The following is a 20,830-nucleotide window of genomic DNA, read 5'->3' as shown; positions in this document are numbered from 1 at the left end:
GGAGCGGGGGCACAGGCACCGAAGCAGAAAGAACACCTGCCGAAAATCAGTGACAGGGCAGTCCCAGGATGTTCTGGCTGAAAGTCACAAGGGGCGGGGCATCTCGGACGCTCCCCGGCCCCGCAGCCCGGAGGACAGAGAGACCAGGCCGGGATACTTAGTTCACTTTCCTGGGGAATCCTGGGTGACTCGAGTGCACGAAGAAAGGGGCCTAAACTGCCCCAGGAGAAGCAGTCGCATGCGGGACCCTGCCCAGTCCCGGCACCTCTGGAGGCCACTGCGCCCAGGGCCAGGCCCTGAAGTCCATGAGACCCCAGGGAGGCGGGGCCTTTCTCCCCAGCCCCACTCTGCCCCCATCCATGGTAAGCTCGTCTCCGTCAGAGGGTGGTGGTCCCTGCAGCCCAAAGGGGCCGACTCCAAGAGCCCCGAGTCTGCTTCTGCGCCTGGGCGTCCCAAGGTGGGGCTCAGCTCAGACAGTCGGGTTGGGCAACGAGGACACGCCCAGGCCCCGAGGACCTTCCCAGCATGATGGCCGGTCACCTCCCGGGGACGGGAACCGGGACACAGATACACACACAGCCCCCAAGACTGGTGGGGTGTCTAGTGGAGGTCGCTACTGAAGGAAAACATTGAGAAGGGCAGAGAGGGCCGATGCACACGTCACCACACGGACACTGAGAGGACACGGAAGCAACTGCATTTGGGACAGCAGGTGACGACCCCAACGTCATCGGGCCAGGTTATTGGGGGGCGGGCGGAACTCCAGAGTTGACTGCACCTCCCTCCCAGGGGCGTTTCCTCCCCTTTAAACACAGGACCTGGGGCAGATTTTACACTGGCCAGGACCAGCCCAGTAGCGCGTTAAGCATCGGTTGTTGGTGTTAATCATTCTCATTATCATAATTCCTATCTGTAGAACAGGCTGTGGCGCTGCATTAGGGATTTGCTGGGTCAGTGCGCCCTCTGGTGGGCACAAGGAGACACAGCTCAGGGAAGAAAGACGGAACCAGAGGATTACGTTTTAGAGGCCCTCCTTTCCTCTCTCCCCCTCTCCCCGTCTCCCTTCCTTTCTCCCTGCAGTCTTTCCTTTCTTCCTTCTACACACATTTCCTCAGGACATGCTCCCACCTAGCTGGAGACCCAGAGATGACTGAGATATAGTTCGGCCCTGCCTTCCCAGGGTTCGCCACCCAGTTTAGGGGGGGAGGTGCGTGGGGGACACAGCCATCCCTTCTGGATAAAGCTTAGCACCGGAGCCGGACCCTGCAGGCTGGACAGATACCCTGGAGGAGTGCGGGGCCTCAGTGTGCAGGACCTTGGAGGCCGTGGAGAGGAGTCTGCGCTTTCTCCCCAGGGCCTTGGGGAGCCTCAGAAAGATTTAGAGTAGGGGAGAGGCAAGGCCAAGTTTGTGATGTCTTGAGGAAAATGAGTGGGAAGAGATGGAGTGAGAATGAATCCAGGGAGGAGGCTGGGCGGGGGGCAGGCTGGGGTGGGGGTGGAGCAGGCATGGGAGGGAGCAGGAAGAGGGCGTCAGGATCCCACCTCATTGGAGGGAGGAACCCCCTCTTCCTCCCTGGGATGTCGTCCTATGTCCAGTAGTCTGATGGCGGGGTCCCTGATACACACCCCCAGCCCCGATGTCCCCATGCAGAGCTCCTTTTGCCAGTGGTGCCACTTCAACCCGAGGTGGGGGCAGGGTCGGAGCTCCCACACAAATCAGCAGTGAACTTAACTCTCACGGTTCAATTATAACCCAAGGGAGGGCCCCCCCAATAATCTTTTTCTTATTTGAGAAACATTGTGCTGTAATCTCTAACGCAGCGGTTCTCAAACTATTTATTAGGTGGTCAAGGACTGCAAGGAGCTTCTGATTATGTGGGTTCAATCTGTCAATGTTTATCGTATTAGGAATTCCAGCTGAGAAATTAAAAGTATTTATTTATGAACTCTTTTTAAAATAGCAATAACAAGCATGTTACACATTTATGCAAATAACCCATATATTTAAATAGCTATATTTTCCAAAAGAAAAACAAATTGAGAAGAATAGTATTGTTTTACGTATCTTTGTAAATCTCTTTCATGTCTGACTTCACGGAAGATGGCTGGATCTGCGTACCTGCGTCTACATTCAGTCGGTTGCAGGATTGCACACCATGTAGTTCCTGGAAAATGCCACTGAACACTTGTGAGAGAATAAGAGTGAAAAGGGCAAATGTTGTCTTAGCATCATAATGAAAATGGGCTTGGACCCATTTTCAGCTTGGTGGGGTGTCCCAAGGTCATGGAAAATGTGTACTGACTCTAAGTTCATGACCATTCCTGGGCACCCCACACACTGGGCACCTCTGGAGCGCCCACCCGGGGACTGTGGTGCCCGGAACATGTTTGTAAATTGCACCCCCAGGAGGTCAAACTGCTCCAGATAGGAGTTCCTGAAACACACACACTTCAGGTACCCTACACAATCTGCATGCACCCCAGTGTGTTACACCGTCCTGTCCCCCGGTGAGAATGAAGCCTTAGTCCCAGTAACACTCAGGGCTGGGCATTGTTCCAACACACATGCCATCTCCCACGCCATCTCCTAAGTTCTTGATAAAGTCCCCACTTCACAATAAAGTGGGGACACCGAGGCAGGAAGAGATTGAGTGACTTGCCTGGTTAGTGGCTGCACATTAGACAATAGGGCTGCCAGGCAGCAAGACAGCACCTTTGTGAGGAGGTAGAAAAAGGCCCCTGCTCTGAGCCGACTCTTGGACTCTTGTAAAAAGTGCCCCTTCAGCTCCTCAGCTGGGTAAATAGAGTTTCCATGTGACTGAGCAATTCCGCTCTTAGGTATTTCCCACGAGAAATGAAAATGTATATCTACACAGAAACTGGGACGCGAATGTTCGTAGCAGCATTACTCACAATGGCCAAAATATGGAGACAATCCACATGTCCATCCACTGATGGATGGATAAACAAAATGTGGTATATTCATATAATGGACTATCATTCAGCCATAACAATGAATGGAGCACTGACATGTACTGCAATATGGGTGAACCGTGAAAATATGCTGCGTGAAAGAAGCCAGGCACAAACTCACCACGTATTGTATTCCATTTACATGCCATCTCCAGAACAGGCAAATCTACAGACAAAAGGTGGGCCAGTGGTTGCTAGAGGTTGGGGTGCAAGGGAGAGTTGGTGGGTGATGGTTAAAGGGTACGGGTTTCTTTTGGAGTGATGAAAACGTCTTAAAATTGATTGTGGTGGGAGTTGCACAACTCTGAATACCGAAGCCCCCGAACTGCACACTTTAAATGGGTGAATTATACGGTCTATGAATCTTCATTTTCATCAGCACCTTGCCCAAGTGACAGCTTCCTGTTTCTCCTTTTGTTAATGGGTTTTCCAATCATGCAGGGCTATATATAACACAGGATGAAGACACGCGTGCTGCCCATGTCTGTACACACACACACGCACACACACACTCTTACACATGCATCACTAATAAATAAATTCCCAATGGCCGTATGCAGCTGCCAAGCCCCTGAATGTGGCTGCTCCAAAGGGCCTTATTATGAAAAAGAGAATGTTCAATATCTCATTAATAATCGTTTTATATTGATGACAAGTGCAAATGATAATATTTGGTCTGTTTGGGGAGAAATGAAATCTATTCTTAAAACTCACGTCACCTGTTTCTGTTAATTGAAAGCAACATTGCACGTGCAGCTCGTGTCTGGGGCCCGCATGGTGTTCCTGTTGGGCAACGCTGTTCCAGGCAGAGAAGGCTCACATCCATTTGGGGATCAGGAGGGTGAAAACGGAAGAGAAAAGCAGGCAAATCAGAGCTGCAGCCTGGTCAGTAGGAGAGTGAATAAGCCATTCCGTTTGCCATAGGCCTAGTTGCCATGGTAACCTTGCAATAGACTCTTCTTCCCACATTAAAAAAGAAAATGCTTTGGTTATTTGTTTACTTAGCAAATGCTAACGTAATGGTTTAAGTTCTCAATAAATAGTTCCCATAACCACCTTTTATGGAGCACCAGCTCTGCGCCAGCCTCTCCAACAAGTACTTTCCTGGGTCATGCCCTCAAATCCCCCCGTAGGAACCCTATGAGGTCATCACTGCCATTTCACAGAGGACAACAGCGAGGCTTAGAGACGCTGGGGAATCTTCCCAGAGTCACAGCCTGGGGGAAGCGGTAGGAACAGACACCCAGCATCTGTGTGTGGGAAGAGGGGACAGGGCGAGGGATGGGGGAGGAAGACGGCGAAATGAAAGTGTCCCCATGTCCCAGTCGATGGACGCGGTCAAGGCAAATGCTTCCTTGCAGAACTCATGTCTGACGTCACTGATGACCAGATGCCTATAGAAACCATATCCGAAAGCATGGGGTTAATTGCACGTGCTTCGTGGCGAATGCAGGAACGTAGGCGAGAGCGAGGCCTGATTTTCTCGAATGAGACCTGCACCGCCTTGGCGAGGTCCGCGCACCCTGAATGGTGCCTGCATCTCACAAGTGATACATTGTATATATCCTTACTGAAGTCTGTTTCCACTGAGTGACACCCGTAAACTCCGAAGAATGAGTCTCAGTCCCATCGTGTGAAGCTAGAGCCCCATGCTTTAGGTCTCTACATCTTCGCCCCGCCCGTGAATTTGGCCTTTTTCGGCCCATCACTGAAAATGGTGCTGCCGACGCCTACATCTTGGTTTGGTCCTGCGGGTTAAGGGCTGCTTGCCAAACCCCCACCCGGCTCTGGCCGCGTTCCCATGGAGACCGGGCCCCGCTCCGGGAGGGGCGATCCCGTGTGCGCAGGCGCGGGGCCGAGCAGACGCGTCGCAGCGGAACTGCTGAGGTTGGAGCGGAGGGTGTGCGCCCAGACGCGGCTGGTGTCTGGCCCCGGAGGCTCCCCTCCCCCGCGCCGCTCCAGGTGCCACAGCGCCGCCCTCCCCTGCACCTGGCCCGGCGCTGCGTCACTCAGACCGGGGACAAAGGGCGGAGCAGCGGGGCCCGCGGCATCCCCGGGTCTGACACGTAAGCCCCCTGCGGATTGTCGGACAGTCCTGGGGAGGGGACCTCGGGAGAGGCCGCTGCGTCAGCGGGCCAGAAGGTGCGGGAGCCCGGATCCGCGAGCCCTCAGCCCAGCCACTCACCTGAACTTGAACTCCAAGCCCTGCGGGGCGCTGTTCCAGGGCACTGCAGCCTGCGTCCGCCTCGGGCTCGCTCCTGCGCTGAGACCAGCGCCAGCGGGCGGCACCATGGCCGTGAGCCTTTTGCAGGACTGGTGCAGGGGGCTGGACGTAGACGTGCACAGGGCCCTACTGGTCACCGACATCCCCGAGGGCCTGGAGCAGGCGGCCATCGAAGCCGCCCTGCAGCCCGCCTTCCTGCCCCTGGGCACTTTCAAGCTGCGGAACACGAGGGCCGTGAGGGACGAGAAGGCTAAGGCGGCCCTGGTGGAGTTTGCGGAGGACATTAATCACTCCGCCGTCCCTAGGGAGATCCCGGGCAAGGACGGCGTCTGGCGGGTTCTGTGCAAAGACCGCGCGGAGGACACAAGAGTCTTGACGCAGATGAAACGCTTGCTGCTGGATGAAAGGCCCTCGCAGGCGGAGGCGGCCAGGCCCCCCGCGCACACGCCCACCCCTCCCACCTCGGAGACTGAGGCCCAGGGCTCAGAGCCCACGGCCAGGGAGGCCGGCCTCCCTCCCGGTGTAGCCGGCGGGGCGAGGAGGGGTCGTCGGGGTCGCAGAAGCAGAGCCAGAGGCAACAGGTTGACCCGGAAGGGCAAGAAGAGAGGCCGAGGAGGGCGGCCGTGCACCGCGGCCCGGCGTGAGTCTGAGGACTCTTCCAGTGACTCCTCCGATGACAGCCTGGGCATCGTGATAGAGGAGATCGCCGAGGACGACCTGAGCGGTGACGATGACCAGAGGGCGCTGTACGCCACGCTCCAGGCTGCCGCCAAGGAGCTGGCGAAGAAGTGGGCCCTGCAGGCAGATGCAGATGATGGCGACGGTCCCCGCGAGTTCCTGGCCCTGGTGACGGTGACGGACAAGGCCAAGAAGGAGGCGATGGACCAAGCGCCCGCTGGGGCTGAGTCGGTCAGCCCGAACGTGGCAGACCCGAGGGCGGTGCCTGACTTGGTGGCCCTGCTTGCTGTCAGGGACACGTCGGACGAGGAGCCGATGGAGAGCGACGCTTCCGAGAGCGAGTCGCAGGAAAACGGGGACCAGGACCGAGAGGGGGTGGGCAACCCTGAGTTTGTGGCCATTGTGGCGTATACAGACCCCTCAGACCCCTCCGCCCGGGAAGAGATGTTGAAAATCGCTTCGGTGATAGAGTCGCTGGGCTGGAGCGACAAGAAAGACACAGAGGATGTCCTTCTGGAGGTCTTGTCCGTCATGTCCAAGGACACCTCCGGACCGCGCGTGACGGTGGAGGAGGCAGGCCGCCAGGTGGACGCCATGGTCCTCAGGAAGGCCAAGGACGACGGGAACCTTCTGGAATGCATTTCTACCTTGGCCGAGCCGGAAATCACGCCCAAGGGGAAGAAGGCCCCGCATGGCCTCCTCGGAGGCTGGGGCGACGATGAGGAAGATGAGGGGGGCCTCCTGGAACTGGTGGCGCTCCTGGCTGCCCAGGACACGTCTGAGGTGATGAAGGACGGCAAGGAAGAGGCCTGGGAAGGCGGGAAGTTCAAATGCGCCAAGGGCAGCCTGCGGGAGGTCCTGGCGCTCCTGGCCGCGCGTGAGAACAGGGAGTCGGAGGAGGAGTCCGAGGGGGCTTCAGACGGGGGCTCGGACGAGGCGTCCGAGGACACGGAGAGCGAGGAGTCAGAGCTCGAGGACCGGGCGTCCAGGAAGCCCCGGGCCAAGCGCGCCCGCACGGCCTCCAAGGTCCTGGGTCAGGCCGGCGCCTCCTCGGGGCCGCGCAAAACCCGACGCGGAGGCCGAGGCCGCGGCGGGCGGGGCGTCACTCCCGAGAAGAAAGCCAAGGACGAAGCGGCGGGCGACAAGAAAAAGAAACGGCGTGCAGGCGCCGGGGCGCGCGCGAAGGCCGGCGACGCCAGAGGGCAGCCGCCCGCCGGCTCCAAGTCCGCCCGCGGGAAGAAGGCTCGTCGGGGCCGAAGGCTGCCCCCCAAGTGCCGCTAGCGGCGCCCAGAGACAGCGTGGCAGCGGCCGGGGATGTGGCCTCTCCCTCCGCGCTCCCTCCGCCCTCCCTCCAGCAGAGGCCGGTCTCCCGCTTAACCGTGCTCTCTGTGCTCTGCTGTGCGCGCGGCGCGCACCGCGGGTCTCACCTTTACCTTTCGGTTCCTCCTTTGCAGGTGGCGCGAGCGACCCTGACGGACGAAGGAGAGAGACACCGGCACCCCTGGGGGCAGAGGCCCCAGGCGATGGGGTCTTGTTTTAGGGGCACCAGGCGGGCGTGGCTTTGGGTGGCCTACGAGTGTGTGTCCGTGGACACGGGCACCTGGGAAGGTCAGCAGTGCCAGAGAGTTCTTTCTGGTTCCCTGTGGGGCTTCAGTGGTTCCAGGCATATGCTTTTGGCCACTGTCCCTCCGCCCCAATCCGTTGGAGCCTGAGGTCTGTGCTGAAGGCTTGGCCACCTGCTGGGCAGTGGGTGTCGGGGTGGAGCCGTGTTCCCTGCCTGGGGGAACAGATGATCCGGGATATGCCTGGGCTAGGAAGGGCCCCGCGTGTAACTGCTTCAGAAAGAGAAGCCTGGGAGGCAGAGGGGCCCACTCCTGGGAAAAGAGAGGAGAGGTGAGGAGGGGAGGGAGGAGCGGGGACGGATTTCCAGGAGCTGGAGAGGAGGAGGAAGAAAGGGAAGGACCAACCAGCCCGCCCACCTCAGGTGCAGCTGAAACCAATGACCCAGCTACTCAAGGCGAAGGCCACCTGCTGGTGTCCACAGGCTGGCTCTGTCAGTCAGATCGCAGAGTTTTCCAATGATTTGCCAACGTTTTCAGTTTGGGGCAATTCACACCCAGATGACTGGCTTCTCTCTGCAGTGCCAGGCGGTGTCCCTCCCACAGACCTGCCACAGGCGTGCCCGCCCCCTCCCTGTGGGCTGGCCAGTCCCTGATTTAAGATGATAAGGTCTCCCAGTTCACCTGCTGAGTGAATTAAATACCAGAGGGGACCCGAGGGGACCCCTGAGGGGTGGAGACTGGTCCAGCCAGCGTGGGAGCTGACCAGGGTCCTGTGTTTAGAGAAGAGGAAATGCCCCTGGGAGGGAGCTGCCGTCCAGTCCTGGAGTTCCCCACTCCCCCCCCCCAGCCCCCCAGTAACCTGGCCCGGCGCTGTTGGGGTCGTCACCTGCTGTCCCAAATGCAGTTGCTTCCGTGTCCTCTCAGTGTCCGTGTGGTGACGTGTGCATCGGCCCTCTCTGCCCTTCTCAATGTTTTCCTTCAGTAGCGACCTCCACTAGACACCCCACCAGTCTTGGGGGCTGTGTGTGTATCTGTGTCCCGGTTCCCGTCCCCGGGAGGTGACCGGCCATCGTGCTGGGAAGGTCCTCCCTGAATGTCGCGAGGAAGGCAGAGGGGCCTGGACGTGTCCTCATAGCCCAACCTGACTGAGCTGAGCCCCACCTCGGGACGCCCAGGCGCAGAAGCAGACTCGGGGCTCTTGGAGTCGGCCCCCTCGGGCTGCAGGGACCACCACCCTGTGATGGAGATGAGCTTACCATGGATGGGGGCAGAGTGGGGCTGGGGAGAAAGGCCCCGCCTCCCTGGGGTCTCATGGACTCCAGGGCCTGGCCCTGGGTACGGTGGCCTCCAGAGGTGCCGGGGCTGGGCAGGGCCCCGCGTGTGACTCCTCTGGCTTCTCCTGGGGCAGTTTAGGCCCCTCTCCTCGTGCACTCGTGTCACCCAGGATCCCCCAGTAAAGTGAACTAAGTATTCCGGCCTGGTCTCTCTATTCTCCGGGCAGTGGGGGCGGGGAGCGTCCAGGATACCCCGCCCCTTGTGACTTTCAGCCAGAACATCCTGGGACTGCCCTGTCACTGATTTACGCCAGGTGTCCTTTCTGCTTCGGTGCCTGTGCCCCCGCCCCCAGTCTCCTGCCCTAATCCACCCGCAGAAGTTCTGCCGCATCCTCACGTCTATCTGCTCTGTCCCTGGCCTCCCCCTGCTCCAACCTCAGCTGTCCCTTGCCCTGTCATATCTTACCAGGTCCCACCTGCCCATCATCTTTAGGTCGCTGCCACGAAACCCCCTTTGCTGGCCCGCCCAACTACACCTTCTGGGGCCACAGCCCTCACCCTCAGTCCTGGCGTCTAGCTCACCTTCCTTCCCATGTCCCGGTCAAACCTCTGCCCCGTTCACTAGCTCCCGTGTCAGCGTCCAGCCAATCCTACCTCTGACCGCAGCTTGAATACACCCCACACCACCCAGCTCCCGGCTCCCCACTCAGCCCGCTCAAGGCCGGCACTGCGCTCAGCTCATGCCACCCTCATTCCTCTGATCCTGTCACTTACCTGACACTTCTCTGTGTCTGTCACCTCTGCCCAGCCCAGCTCCTGTGCTTCATCTTAAAGACTCCTCCCTGGACCTCAGACTAGGAGGCCTCCCCTCCTGCCTGGCTCCCAGTCATACCCCTATACATGGCTACAGGGCTGCTGCAGGGGTCCTCTTAGGACTTACATCTGACGTCCGATGGAGTTGCCCCCCTCTTCCAACCCTTTAAAGACATCCAGTGTACCCACAGGTCAAAGCCACAGACCTTATGATGGTCCAGATCTTCTCTGTCTAACGCCACTGGCTAATTTGGGCCATTTAAACTTAAAATTAAACTTGGACATCCATTTCCTCAGCCACAACAGGTGCTCAAAGGCCGCACGTGGTCAGTGCAAGTAGAGGACATTTCCACCACCACAGAATGTTCTCTGGGACAGCACTGGTCTGCTCGCTCTGTCCCCATGTCAGCTCTCTGCCTCGTGGCCCACTCTCTCTGACTCCAGCCACCCCCTTGCTGTTCAGGGAACACGTGGAACATGTTCCTGCCTCAGGGCCTTTGCACTTACTGTCCCCACTGCCCGGAGTGCCCATCCCGGGACATCTGCATGGATCTGTCCTTCGTTCTGTGCGGGTCTTTCTTCACACGTCACATGTCCAGGCAAGGTCACCCTGACCGCACCGTTAAAAGTCTCACTCTTCCCGCCCATCCCCGCCTGATTTTTCAGAGTCCCTTTGTTTCTAAATAGCGCACTGACTGTTTTCGTCGGGGGGCTCACTAGAGGGAGTTGGTGACACGAGTTTTGCAGGCAACGTGCAGAAGGGGAAGCCGCTGCCCAGAGCCCAGGGCACGGGGCGGCCGAGGCTCCGCGCACAGAGGGAGGAGCCTGGAGAGGGACCCAGGAGCCCTGGCTCAAGTCGCTGCTGCCGCCACCGCAGCCCCAGCCGCCTCCACACAGCGTCCCGCCTCTATCGCTTCCAGCTGCCACCAGTGCCCACGGGCCACCAGCAGCCGCGCGGCGGGCAGAGGAGTCGGGACGTAGCTGAGGCCGAGGGTCCCAGCCAGTGATGGGGCGGGGGTGGGCGGGTGAGCGAGGGGAGCTGGGCAGGGACGCTCCGGGCTCCGGAGACGAGCGTGTGGTGCGCCTGGCGCGTCCCCAGCGCCAGGCCAGTGCCCGCGCACGGGGGCCGCGCAGTTTCCAGGTGTCGAAGGACTGACGGACGGACGGGCTTGGCGAACCCGACCCACAGGCGCTGGCGAGGAAGGCGCTGGGACGCTGCGCCCTGGCGGGAGGGAGCCGAGCGGCGCGCGCGCCAGCGTCTCGGGTCCAAGGAGCAGCCGCGTCCAGGCCCCGAGACCGCACGGGAAAGCGCGGCGCGCGGGGCCCACGCAGGCCCCTCAGCAGCGCGGTCGTCCCCGCGGGAGCCCGGGGACACGGTGGAGCGCGGCTGCCTCCGGAGGGAGAAGGCAGCGTCCGGGAGGAGGCGACGGCCCCGCGCGCACCTTAAAGGACGCGAACCCAGGCCCGGGGCTGGGCGCTGCGGCCGCGGCGGGAAGCAGCACGGACAGACGCAGGCGCTCGGGAGCGTCACCCACCGGGCACAGATAATAAGTCTCCTGGAGACGCACGGGGTCCCGCATTAGACAGCGACGTCCGCGCGGAGAGCCATCGTGTGGGCGGGGCCTGAGGACTTGAGCGCGAGAGGAGTCGCGATCGTCACCTGTTCGGCTGTGCGGGGAGCCCTCACTGAGAAGGTGACACTGGAGCGAAGACCCGAAGGAGGCGAGGGGTGAGGCAGGCGGACCCCTCAGGGAAGCGCTTCCAGGAGGCGGGAACGGCCGGTGCCAACGCCTCGAGCCGGGGCTGGGACGGTGAGGGTTGTTCCGGCGTCGTCACTGACCCTTCCGTGCCCGGCCTCGGTGTAGGGCCAAGGGGGGACGGCCATCAGCTTTCATGAGGTGGCCGTCCAATTGGATTCCTTGTGGCTGGTGTTCAGAAGTGAGCCAGGCTTGAAATGAGCCTGCAGTCACTTGGCTCGGGGAAGGGGTCGGGGCGTGTGACAGGCAGGGAGTGCCTCCCGGACCCTCTTCCCACGCCCCCGCCCCGCATGGGCCAGCCCCAATGGAGACGGGGTCGTCCCAAGATCTCGGGTTCCAGAACGGCCCGGAGAGAGAAGTCAGAGTCCGGGAACAGAAAAGGACATCCTTTCCTCTCCCGAGGCTTCTCCAAAGCCTGGTGTCCGCAAGGCCCCGCCTTCCTCAGCGCAGGCTCCGCCCCATCACTTAGGACGCTCCGCCCCCCTCAGGCTCGCCCTGGGGAGTTAGTCACCTCACGCGAGTTGCAGCGCCCCACCTTACCACCAGGAGACGCTCCAAGACCGCTGGTTAAAATGCCTCACAGCCCCGCGCCCCCTCCCCCGCCCCCCACGGCTCTCAGGGGGAGCCCACGGCCTCCACCAGGAGGAGTTCCGGGACGCATGCGTAAAGTCGTGCGGCGGTGGTGCGCGTCCTGAGTGCTCAGGACGTGTGGGACACTGGTCTAAAGTCTCAAAACTCCAAAGCCCTGACTGTTCTTTGACAGAAAGTGGACTTTCCTGTAGAGCAGAGGTCTCTCAAAGTGAGACCAGCTGCATCAACACCTGGGAATCAATTAGGCACCACCCTAGACTTATTGCGTCGGGATCTGCATTTTAACAAGGTACCTGGATAACGTAGATAGATACACATAACCCTTTGTGCATTACCACGAGTTGCCAAAAAAAAAAAAAAAAAGGAAATTGGCATGTGGCTGGACAAAAGATCTAGTTCGCATTGTGTTTCTGTAAAGAAAGAACCAACAGCCCAGTGGTCAGGAGTCTAACGTCTGGAGGCGGGACCTGGGTTTGAGTCTTCACCACCCTACTCCCTGGCTGTGTGACCTTAGGTGAGTCATGTCACCTCTGCAGGCCAGGGCTTCCAATCTGATAATGGAGCGACGCAGGAAGTGGCCCCTCTCCCGCGGGACCGCTGTGAGGTTTCGATGAAGTGTTAAGCACGAAGGACTTCGGACTGGACGCAGCAGTGAGGAGTCCACACATGCGGAGCTGCCCATCCCTCGTGCCACGCTCATTTTGTCATCAGGTATAAATAGTATCACAAAAAGCGAAACTTCCGTCATGAAGAGGTTGACTCTTTTTTGAGGTGTGACCTTTGATAACCTTTAACTTTCCCGCCCCAGCTCTGGGAAAACTGATCAAAAAGTTGACTGGCTCCCACCTTTGGCGTGGGTACGAAGGTCAAGACTTGCAAACAAACCAAGGGCCAAGCCTCCAGCCACTACAAAAGCCCAGCCCCTTGCCTCTGATTTGTTTTCAAGCCACCAGGATCGGCCTGAGCTTGCCCCTGTCTCCCCAGAAAAACCCCATCCCGAGAGTAATAAACCTTTTGGTTCCTTTTTGGTGCATGTGGCGCCATAGGTCTCAACATCCCAACCAATTTTCCGGAGCGGCGCATCCGCCCAACTACAAAATGACCTATCAAAATCATGTGCTCATCCAGGATCCTGTTTGTACTCACCAGAGACTCATAAACTCATAGGATGTCACAGCAGGGAGAGAGTTAACTACCACTGAAGGCAGTGGTTCTCAAGGCGTGTTGCCCTGAGCAGCAATATTTGACTGGGACCCCCTCCCCAGAGACCAATGACTCAGAATCAGAATAAGGACAGTGGTTCTCCACCTTGGCTACATGTTCCAGTCCCTGGGGTATATTTAAAAAGTGGGATGCATCTAGAGTTTGAAGCTATAGTCTGGGGTGGGGCGTAGGCATCGAAAAATTTAAAGGGCCTCCAGGTGACTCTAAGGAGCAGCCAGGGTGCTGAACCATTTTTACTCCAATTCTCCATTTCATAGGCAAGAAGCTGACACCAGATTGGCAAAGGAATTTGCTGAGATCACAGGGCAAGTTGGTGACAGAGCAGGAGTAGAACCCAGGGGTCCTGAATCCCACTCAAAGCTTCATATGGTGGCCTTGGGCCATATTAGGTAATAAGAATAGTTATTATAATTATAATCATAATAACAATTATTATTAATGGCCCTGGAAGGCTGATATGACTTACTTTAAAGGCTTCCACGGTCTTTGAATTAAAGCCAATGTTCTAACTTTAAGAAGCAAAATGTTCCATAATAAAATGTTAATTGTATGTGTGGAAAAATGATGGGCAAGTTTTCCATATTTATTGAGGTTTTTCTATATTAATCACACATCACTTTATAGTCTGATGAAGAATGTCTATATAGACACCACTGGGGAATAAAACAGAAACAAGGTGACTAAGCAGGGTGAAAGGGACACAGAGCATTTTCATGGCAATGTTAGCTCTAGCCAGGAAAAAAAAAATGTGTACAAATGATTCATTTTCCCCATCAACCTCTAAGCTGAAAACCTTCCTGGTGTGTGAGGGGGTGGCCCCAGAAGGCAGCCTTATTCCTGCATAAATCTATTTCAGTTGAATAAAATTTTTCTCCTCTGAGCCATATGTATGTTTCTCACTTGGATAATCTCTCTGACCTAACAACCTACATATCCCATTTCCTAGCATTCGGGGCTCTCATACGTGTGATTTTTGTCCCCTCCACATGACACGTCCCAGGCCCACAAGAGAATGCCATCTCCTTCTGTAACAAATGGTGTAGAGACCCTCTCTTCACTCTATTTATTAAATTTGGTTTACCCGTTGTTTTTCTGCCAAGTTGCCATTTTCAAGTAGATATTTATAACTTTTGTCAAACATAAAAATACGTTTAGAATTCAAAGACTATAATAGACATCTTTCTTTTTAAAGTAAAACAGTTCATTCTCTTTCTTTTTTCTTTTTTTAAGTCTTCAGACAAAAAGCAGGATTAGTCACTAGCTAAAACTATTCTGACCATGTGACATTTTCCAAACACCAGGAAAACATACAATCAGCTTCCATAACATACATGAGAGAAGCTTCGCCTGACTATTCTGTGCATTTAGTTTATGAGTGTTTTGAAAATGGGCATTTGTACTACTGGGTTCAGATTTTCATCCATGGAACGTTCTAGAAAATAGGTATAACATTGATTTCACTGCTGTACCCTGAATGTGTGACTGTTTTTTAAAAACATTCTAAAAATTGGAAATATGTAGCACACAGACAGGAATGTGATCCAAACACAAACATACTGTTTAAAAAATAACTACATAGCAAACTCCATGATAAGACAACCCATCAAGAAATCGTCAGCTCAGAAGCCCCTCCTGTGTCCTGCTCATCACCAACTCCTCCTTCCCCTAATGTAAACGATATCCTGTTTTCTAATAAACACATCCTTGTTTTTCTATAGACACTATGTTTATTACCAAATATGTAATAGTTTGGAAATAAAAATGTATCTCTTAACACTGTAGACCTCGTCATTTTTAAACCTTATATTAATGCAATCTTACTAGATGGATTATCTTGCTGGGTGCCTGATTTTTTTTTAGAAAAAACAAATTTAGCAAAGAAGAAGAACGCGGGATCTACGTCTCCTCACTTGGAACCTTGTTCTCTTGATTTGAGCATGGAGACAGCTGCTGGAGTTTTGTCCAGAGGAAATTCAGGGCCAGCAGCTGGTGGCTGTAACCCGAGCCCCAGCTCAGATGAGAACACATCTCTTCTCCCTCCACATAATCCCGGGGTTTTGTGGATTATGTCCAGCGAGAAAGAGAAAACGCTCAGCATGGCCCCAGGGAGGGATAGAGTCACCAGGTCTGCGGTGTCGAGCCTGAGGCTGTATTTTAGATTCCTGTTCTGTGCAGTGAAACGTACAAACCAGACACTGTGTCTTAAAAAGAATCATCACTTCAAACAAGTTGAGAAGTCACATCTGAATCCAAGCGGCAGAGAAATTTATAGGGCAGTATCCACCAACTCTTCAGCTCTTCATTTGAAAGAGCTAGCGATCAGAAAAAACCTGCTTATCCAGCCAGAGAATAGCTAATTCACCTATGACAGTGGCTGTCACACATGATGGACCATGATCCATGGTAAAAAACAAAAAACATTTTACTGTGACCTAGGACAGACAGACGGCAATACACGCCCTGTAGAAAACAATGCTTCATAAAAAGTATTACTACATGAGATGAATTCATATATTTTGTATTCTGTTGTTTCTATAGGGAAACTTTTTGAAAGACTGAAATGTGCCAAAAAACTGCCTGATGTCTTTGCTGGGCGGGGGGTGGGGGTGGGGGGGTGGGGGGTGTAACAGAAGATTGCCCTGGCCCTGCCCTCCCAGGGCTCACAGTCCAGTGGGGGAGACAGACCCACCTCCAGGTGGTGAAGACCCAGAGACCGGAGGAAGGAGCCTAGATGGGGCACTGGGCACCACTTAGGCAGTCAGGGAGGGCTTCCTGAAGGAGGAGGTAAATAAGCTGAGACCTGAAGGGCGAAGGTGTGATCTGGGTCACAAGTGATCAATACTTTCGGGCGCCTTGGGGGTGCCAGGAGAGTCCAGAAAAACTAACAGCAAGTAGAGGAGTCCAAGCCAAACGATCCAGATAAATTCCACATTCTCCCAGAGTGCTTTCAGGTAATCACATATTTCAGGGCTGGCCATGAGGCTTGGTGTCTGGCCGGCAGGTGATGAGACAGGAGGGTGTATGGTGGGAGCGACTGTCCGTCTCTACCCAGCCCAGCCCTGCTCAGAGGACTCCAGGGACCTTTGTCCTGCCTGCTGTATATACTCTGCTCAGTTCCAGGGCCAGAGGTGCCAGGCCAGCCTCCTCCTCTTCGGTTGGGGTGCAAGTCCTTAAGTCCACAGTCAGGAGTACAGGAAGCCAGACAGATGCAGGCGCGAATCCGGGCTCCCCTGTGAACCGGATGTGTGGTCCCAGCCTCAGTGCGCTCATCCGTATTGCAGGCCGATCGTCCCCATTCCACGTGCCCGTGTGAGGGCGGGAGCAGATGAAACCGCACCTCGGCTTAGAGACCCACAGCGTCCCTCGGGTTCCGCTGAGGAAAAGCCAGGTCCTCTCAAGGCCCTGCCCCATCTAGTCCCATTTCCTCCCCTCCCTCACTGCACACCGGCCACACTGGCCTCCGGCCTCCGTGCTGCTCCACAAGCATCTCACCATCTCCATCCCCTGCGTCTTCTCCTACCTGAAAAGCCTTTACTCCGCACACTTGCAAGGCGCCTCTCCTTTAAACATCCACTCTACCGCAAACACGCTCTCTTGTCACTCTCCCCTGCCTCTCTTCCCAGCGTTTATCTCCTCTGCCACAGGCTGTGGGTTTCGCCTGTTTCGTTAGCTGCTGCATCTATAGTGCCAGAATTGTGCTTGATAATAATAGAAAGCACGGCAGTAATTTTATATTATGTTTATTAACATGTTAATAGAGTAACTGAGGACGGTGATGACGATAATGATTGCAAGCCCATAGGCACATTTGAGACCCATGCCTGACCCTGCAGCTCTTACTCTGGCTCTGCCTCCCTCTGGACCCCAGCATGCACTGCAGCCGGGCCGCAGTGGGTCACCCTTGGAGGTGGCTCTCAGTGGCTCTTACATCCGGTGATTCTTTTCAGCTGGAGGATCAGTGAGAGGGAAGTTTTAAAAATCCACTGGGAAAGCTTGCCAGGCTAAAAAATAAATTTCGTGGTAAGGCCTAAGACATGCGATGGAGTTTTTTTTTCAGAACGTGTGGGGGGGGATGGGGGGCTATGAAGAAGGGGATTGGAGCTGCAGATTACTCCAACTGGGATTTGACGAGGGAGACCTGAGCTTGGAGAGAGGAGGCAGGGAGTTCCCATTGGAAAATTTCCCTAGAATGGCCAACCACAGGATTTATGGCCACCCGGAGTGACTGGCCTCATTGATGGTCATGGGGAGAAAGCGCCTTCCCCGGGAGCTTCTCACGCAGAGTTTACTATTTACCTGTCTACACTGATGAATAAGACTCCTTTGTTCCGGCTCCCATCCCAGTGCTGCAGACAGAACTGACCTTTTTACTTGCTGCTGCTTCTTATTTATTTACTTTTTTTAAAGATGATGTCTCATCCTCTCTCTGGGTTTACTTAGAGTTACAGTGGTAGTTCAAGTGACTCTCTCCATTTCCAGTCCAGGACAGTCAACAGACACATTCATTTGTTCATTCGACAGATAATTATTCAATGCCTCTCTGCAGCGAACACTGTCTGGGTTTTGGGGATACGATGGTGAACAAAACAGAGAATGTGCCTAACCTTGGGGGCCTTACAGTATCATGGGGAATACAACTTTAGATAGGGTAAGTACTATCTTTAAATCATTTTGTCTGGGGGTTGTTTGTTATGCAGCCGATAGTAACTGCTACACTAGTAAACCAATGCGATGCGATAGTGATTTTCATGTGTGCATCAGGGGGAAACTACTTTAGATGTGTGGAGTCTGGTAAGGCTTCTTAGAGGAAGTGACATTTGACTCAAGGTCTCGATGACAAGGAGGAAGTCACACGTAGGGCACAGGGAACAGCAAGTGCCAGCATCCACACAAATTTTTGGTTTCCCAGCCCATATGTAAGTCACATTACACTGTAGAATATTAGATGTGCAATGGCATTATGTCCCCCCTAAAAAAAAAACCTACAAAAAAATGGTATACATAATTTAATTAAAAATATTTTACTACTAAAAAGCGTTGATCATCATCTGAGCCTTAAGTGAGTTATAATCTTTGCTCTGGTGGAGGGTCTCACCTTCAATTTGTAAAAAATGTGGTTTCTGCAAAATGCAATAAAACGAAACACAAAAAACAAGGTATACCTATACCTGTCCTCATGTGTCTATGTATTTAATAATGAGTTTTCTAAAATTATGAGAGTAATTATTTAAATAGAGAACACAGTACATAATAATTTGATTAAATATTTCAATAAAATAAGGAGAGATCGCACACCTCTTTCTTCCCAGGTAACAGTATAAATTTTATCTTTTAAAAGTTATAGGGTGGGATAGTTTATGAGAACGATTAGAATTAAAACCAGAAAATCTTGTAGGGATGCATTTTATTCTTTCCTTAAGCCATGTTAGCAGAAAAAAGAAAAATAAAATAAAATACCAAAGACAGAAAGCATTTTAATTTTTTCCTTTTTAACAATGTTCCTTATGGAAACATTGTTAAAAATGTAGACAAAAATAGAGAGACTATTATAATGATCTCTAGCTATAACAATTGTCATCAACTCATGGGCAATTTTGTTTCATCTACCCCACAGTCCTTTTTTGTTTGTTTGTTTTTGTTTTTCTTTTCCTGGAGTAGTTTAACAGTCATTTTAAAAAAGAGGGAGATAAATTATGGCTATTTAAAATAGTCTCCGCATTACAAAATGATTATATGGGATGGGGAGATGTATGTGCAGACTCACACCAGATGTTAGGTTAGAAGTGAGGGGAAGCAGTGTAATTGGGGGGTGAGGAGGAGGAAGAGGGGACCTTTTGCAATCACAACCTGAAGAGACTCTGGTGCAGGAAGGAGCTTGCATGGCACAAAGTGGATAGAACATACCAGATGAGTTACAGAACCACCGCTGTGGGTTATTGCAACTTCCTCTGGAGGAGGAATTTGTGAGGGAGCCCAAGGCTCCCTGTACCTTCTCTATGTTTAGTATTTATGGAAATTCTGTGGGGTCTTATTTAAAATACACAGAAAGACAAAATAAAAACGCAAAGGTAACACAGAGGGGGAGAGGACGGAAAGGTGACATTAAACCCAAGTGCAGAGATGAGTGGAGGGGTTCCGGATGCATTGCCATGGAAACCACAGGTCCACGTGTTGTCATAGAAACCATAGTTCCATGCGTTGTCCTGGAAACCACAGCCACGACTCCTACTCCTATCAAGGGTGCTTCAAAACTATTTTTAGACCTGGTGGTAATCAGGGTAGCTCCTTGATGGGAGAGGGGGCAGGCAGCTGCCTTCACTTAAAACACACACACACACACACACACATACATATATACATGAACAGATTTGTGTGTATATACATGCTTATAGACACACATATACACATATAATTGTACATTGGAAATATATACGTACACATTCCTTTTTCTATGTAGGCAATTAAAAAAGGTTTTATCTCTCTTAAATATTTATTTATCTCTTAAATATTCTACAATGCTTAATTAACTCACAGTACTCTGCTTCTCTGATTGATAGGCTCACAGGCATCTGTGCAGCAAAGGGTTAACCAACAGCCCCGGGTCTTCCAAACCCTGCACATTCCAAAGAAATGACTGGTCCTTGCCTGTCTCCTAGATAACCTCTAAGCCCTTAGAGATTCCTGTACCAACAATGTGATTGGTGGTGGGGGCCTTGGGCCACACAATATCAGTTTGACCTCTGGATGGGCTGGAGGCTGAGTAACTAAGACCAGTCACACCGGTAAAATCCCCACACACCAAGGCTCAGGTGAGCTCTCATGGGTGTTGTCACGTATTGTTGCTGTCAACATGACTCCACTGGGAGAGGACAACAGGAAGCTCGTGCCTGGTCTCTCCTAGACTCTATCTCATGCACCTTTTCCTTTGATGATTTTAAACTGTCTCTTTTTGCTGTAATAAACCATAATTGTGATACAATAATTTTTGCGTCCCATGAATCCTCCTAGAAAATTATTGAACTTGAGGGTGGTCTTAAGGACCCTTGACACAGCATCTTAAACTCAACGTGGCCCCAACCGAATTTCTGATTTGTCCCCTCCTCTCTTCCCCAAATCTGTTCTCCACCAACCCTTCCCTGTATAAAAATAAGTGGCATCATCCAAAAACCTAGGGGTCACACTCACTTAATTTCCCTTGAACCTCACATCAGTAGAGCAGCAAAGGCTATTACTGAGTATAAAATAGTTACAGAAAAGTGCTCATCTCATGGGCAGAGAGCGTGCTGAATTTTCACAACCTGAACACACGTGTAAGCAACACTCAGAACAAGAAACAGAACTTCGCCAGCCCTCCCTCCCGCTGGGAGTCACACATTTCAAGTCAGTAGACAGTACACAGGAAACCACTATCCTGATTTCTAACAGAGTAGATTAATTTTGCTTGTTTTTGTACTCCATATAAATGGATTCATACTGTATATGCTCTTGGGTATCTAGTTTCTTTTGCTCAGTGTTTTGCAAGATTCATTTATGTAGGTGTGTGTAGTCGTAGATCATCCATTTTAATTGTTACTATTTTATTTTGTGAACATGCCACAATTTATCTATTGGCATTTGGGTAGCTTCCAGATTTTGGCTATTATGAATAGCGCCCATAGCTTTTAGTGAATATATTCCGATTAGAGATATAGATAGAGAGAATTCCTAAGTTGTAGGGTTTGCGTGTGTTCTGTT

General features: G+C 53.3%; 1 protein-coding gene across 1 annotated transcript; it reads left to right on the top strand.

Annotated features, from left to right (window-relative positions):
* The first annotated feature begins 2,983 nt into the window (after positions 1-2,983).
* Positions 2,984-8,910, top strand: PNMA8B (PNMA family member 8B). Its single transcript, XM_016155455.2, has one exon. The coding sequence runs from the start codon at positions 4,775-4,777 to the stop codon at positions 7,154-7,156; it is 2,382 nt and encodes a 793-aa protein (XP_016010941.2). The 5' UTR covers positions 2,984-4,774; the 3' UTR covers positions 7,157-8,910.
* Positions 8,911-20,830: the final 11,920 nt, after the last annotated feature.

This window comes from Rousettus aegyptiacus, unplaced genomic scaffold (assembly GCF_014176215.1).
Source record: "Rousettus aegyptiacus isolate mRouAeg1 unplaced genomic scaffold, mRouAeg1.p scaffold_m13_p_14, whole genome shotgun sequence".
Taxonomy (NCBI): domain Eukaryota; kingdom Metazoa; phylum Chordata; class Mammalia; order Chiroptera; family Pteropodidae; genus Rousettus; species Rousettus aegyptiacus.
The sequence above is the reverse complement of the archived record's forward strand: the minus strand, read 5'-3'. Positions and strand labels throughout refer to the sequence as shown.

Excerpts from the sequence above, each read along its gene's own strand:
- PNMA8B (XM_016155455.2), top strand. The coding sequence starts at position 4,775 with ATGGAGACCGGGCCCCGCTCCGGGAGGGGCGATCCCGTGTGCGCAGGC.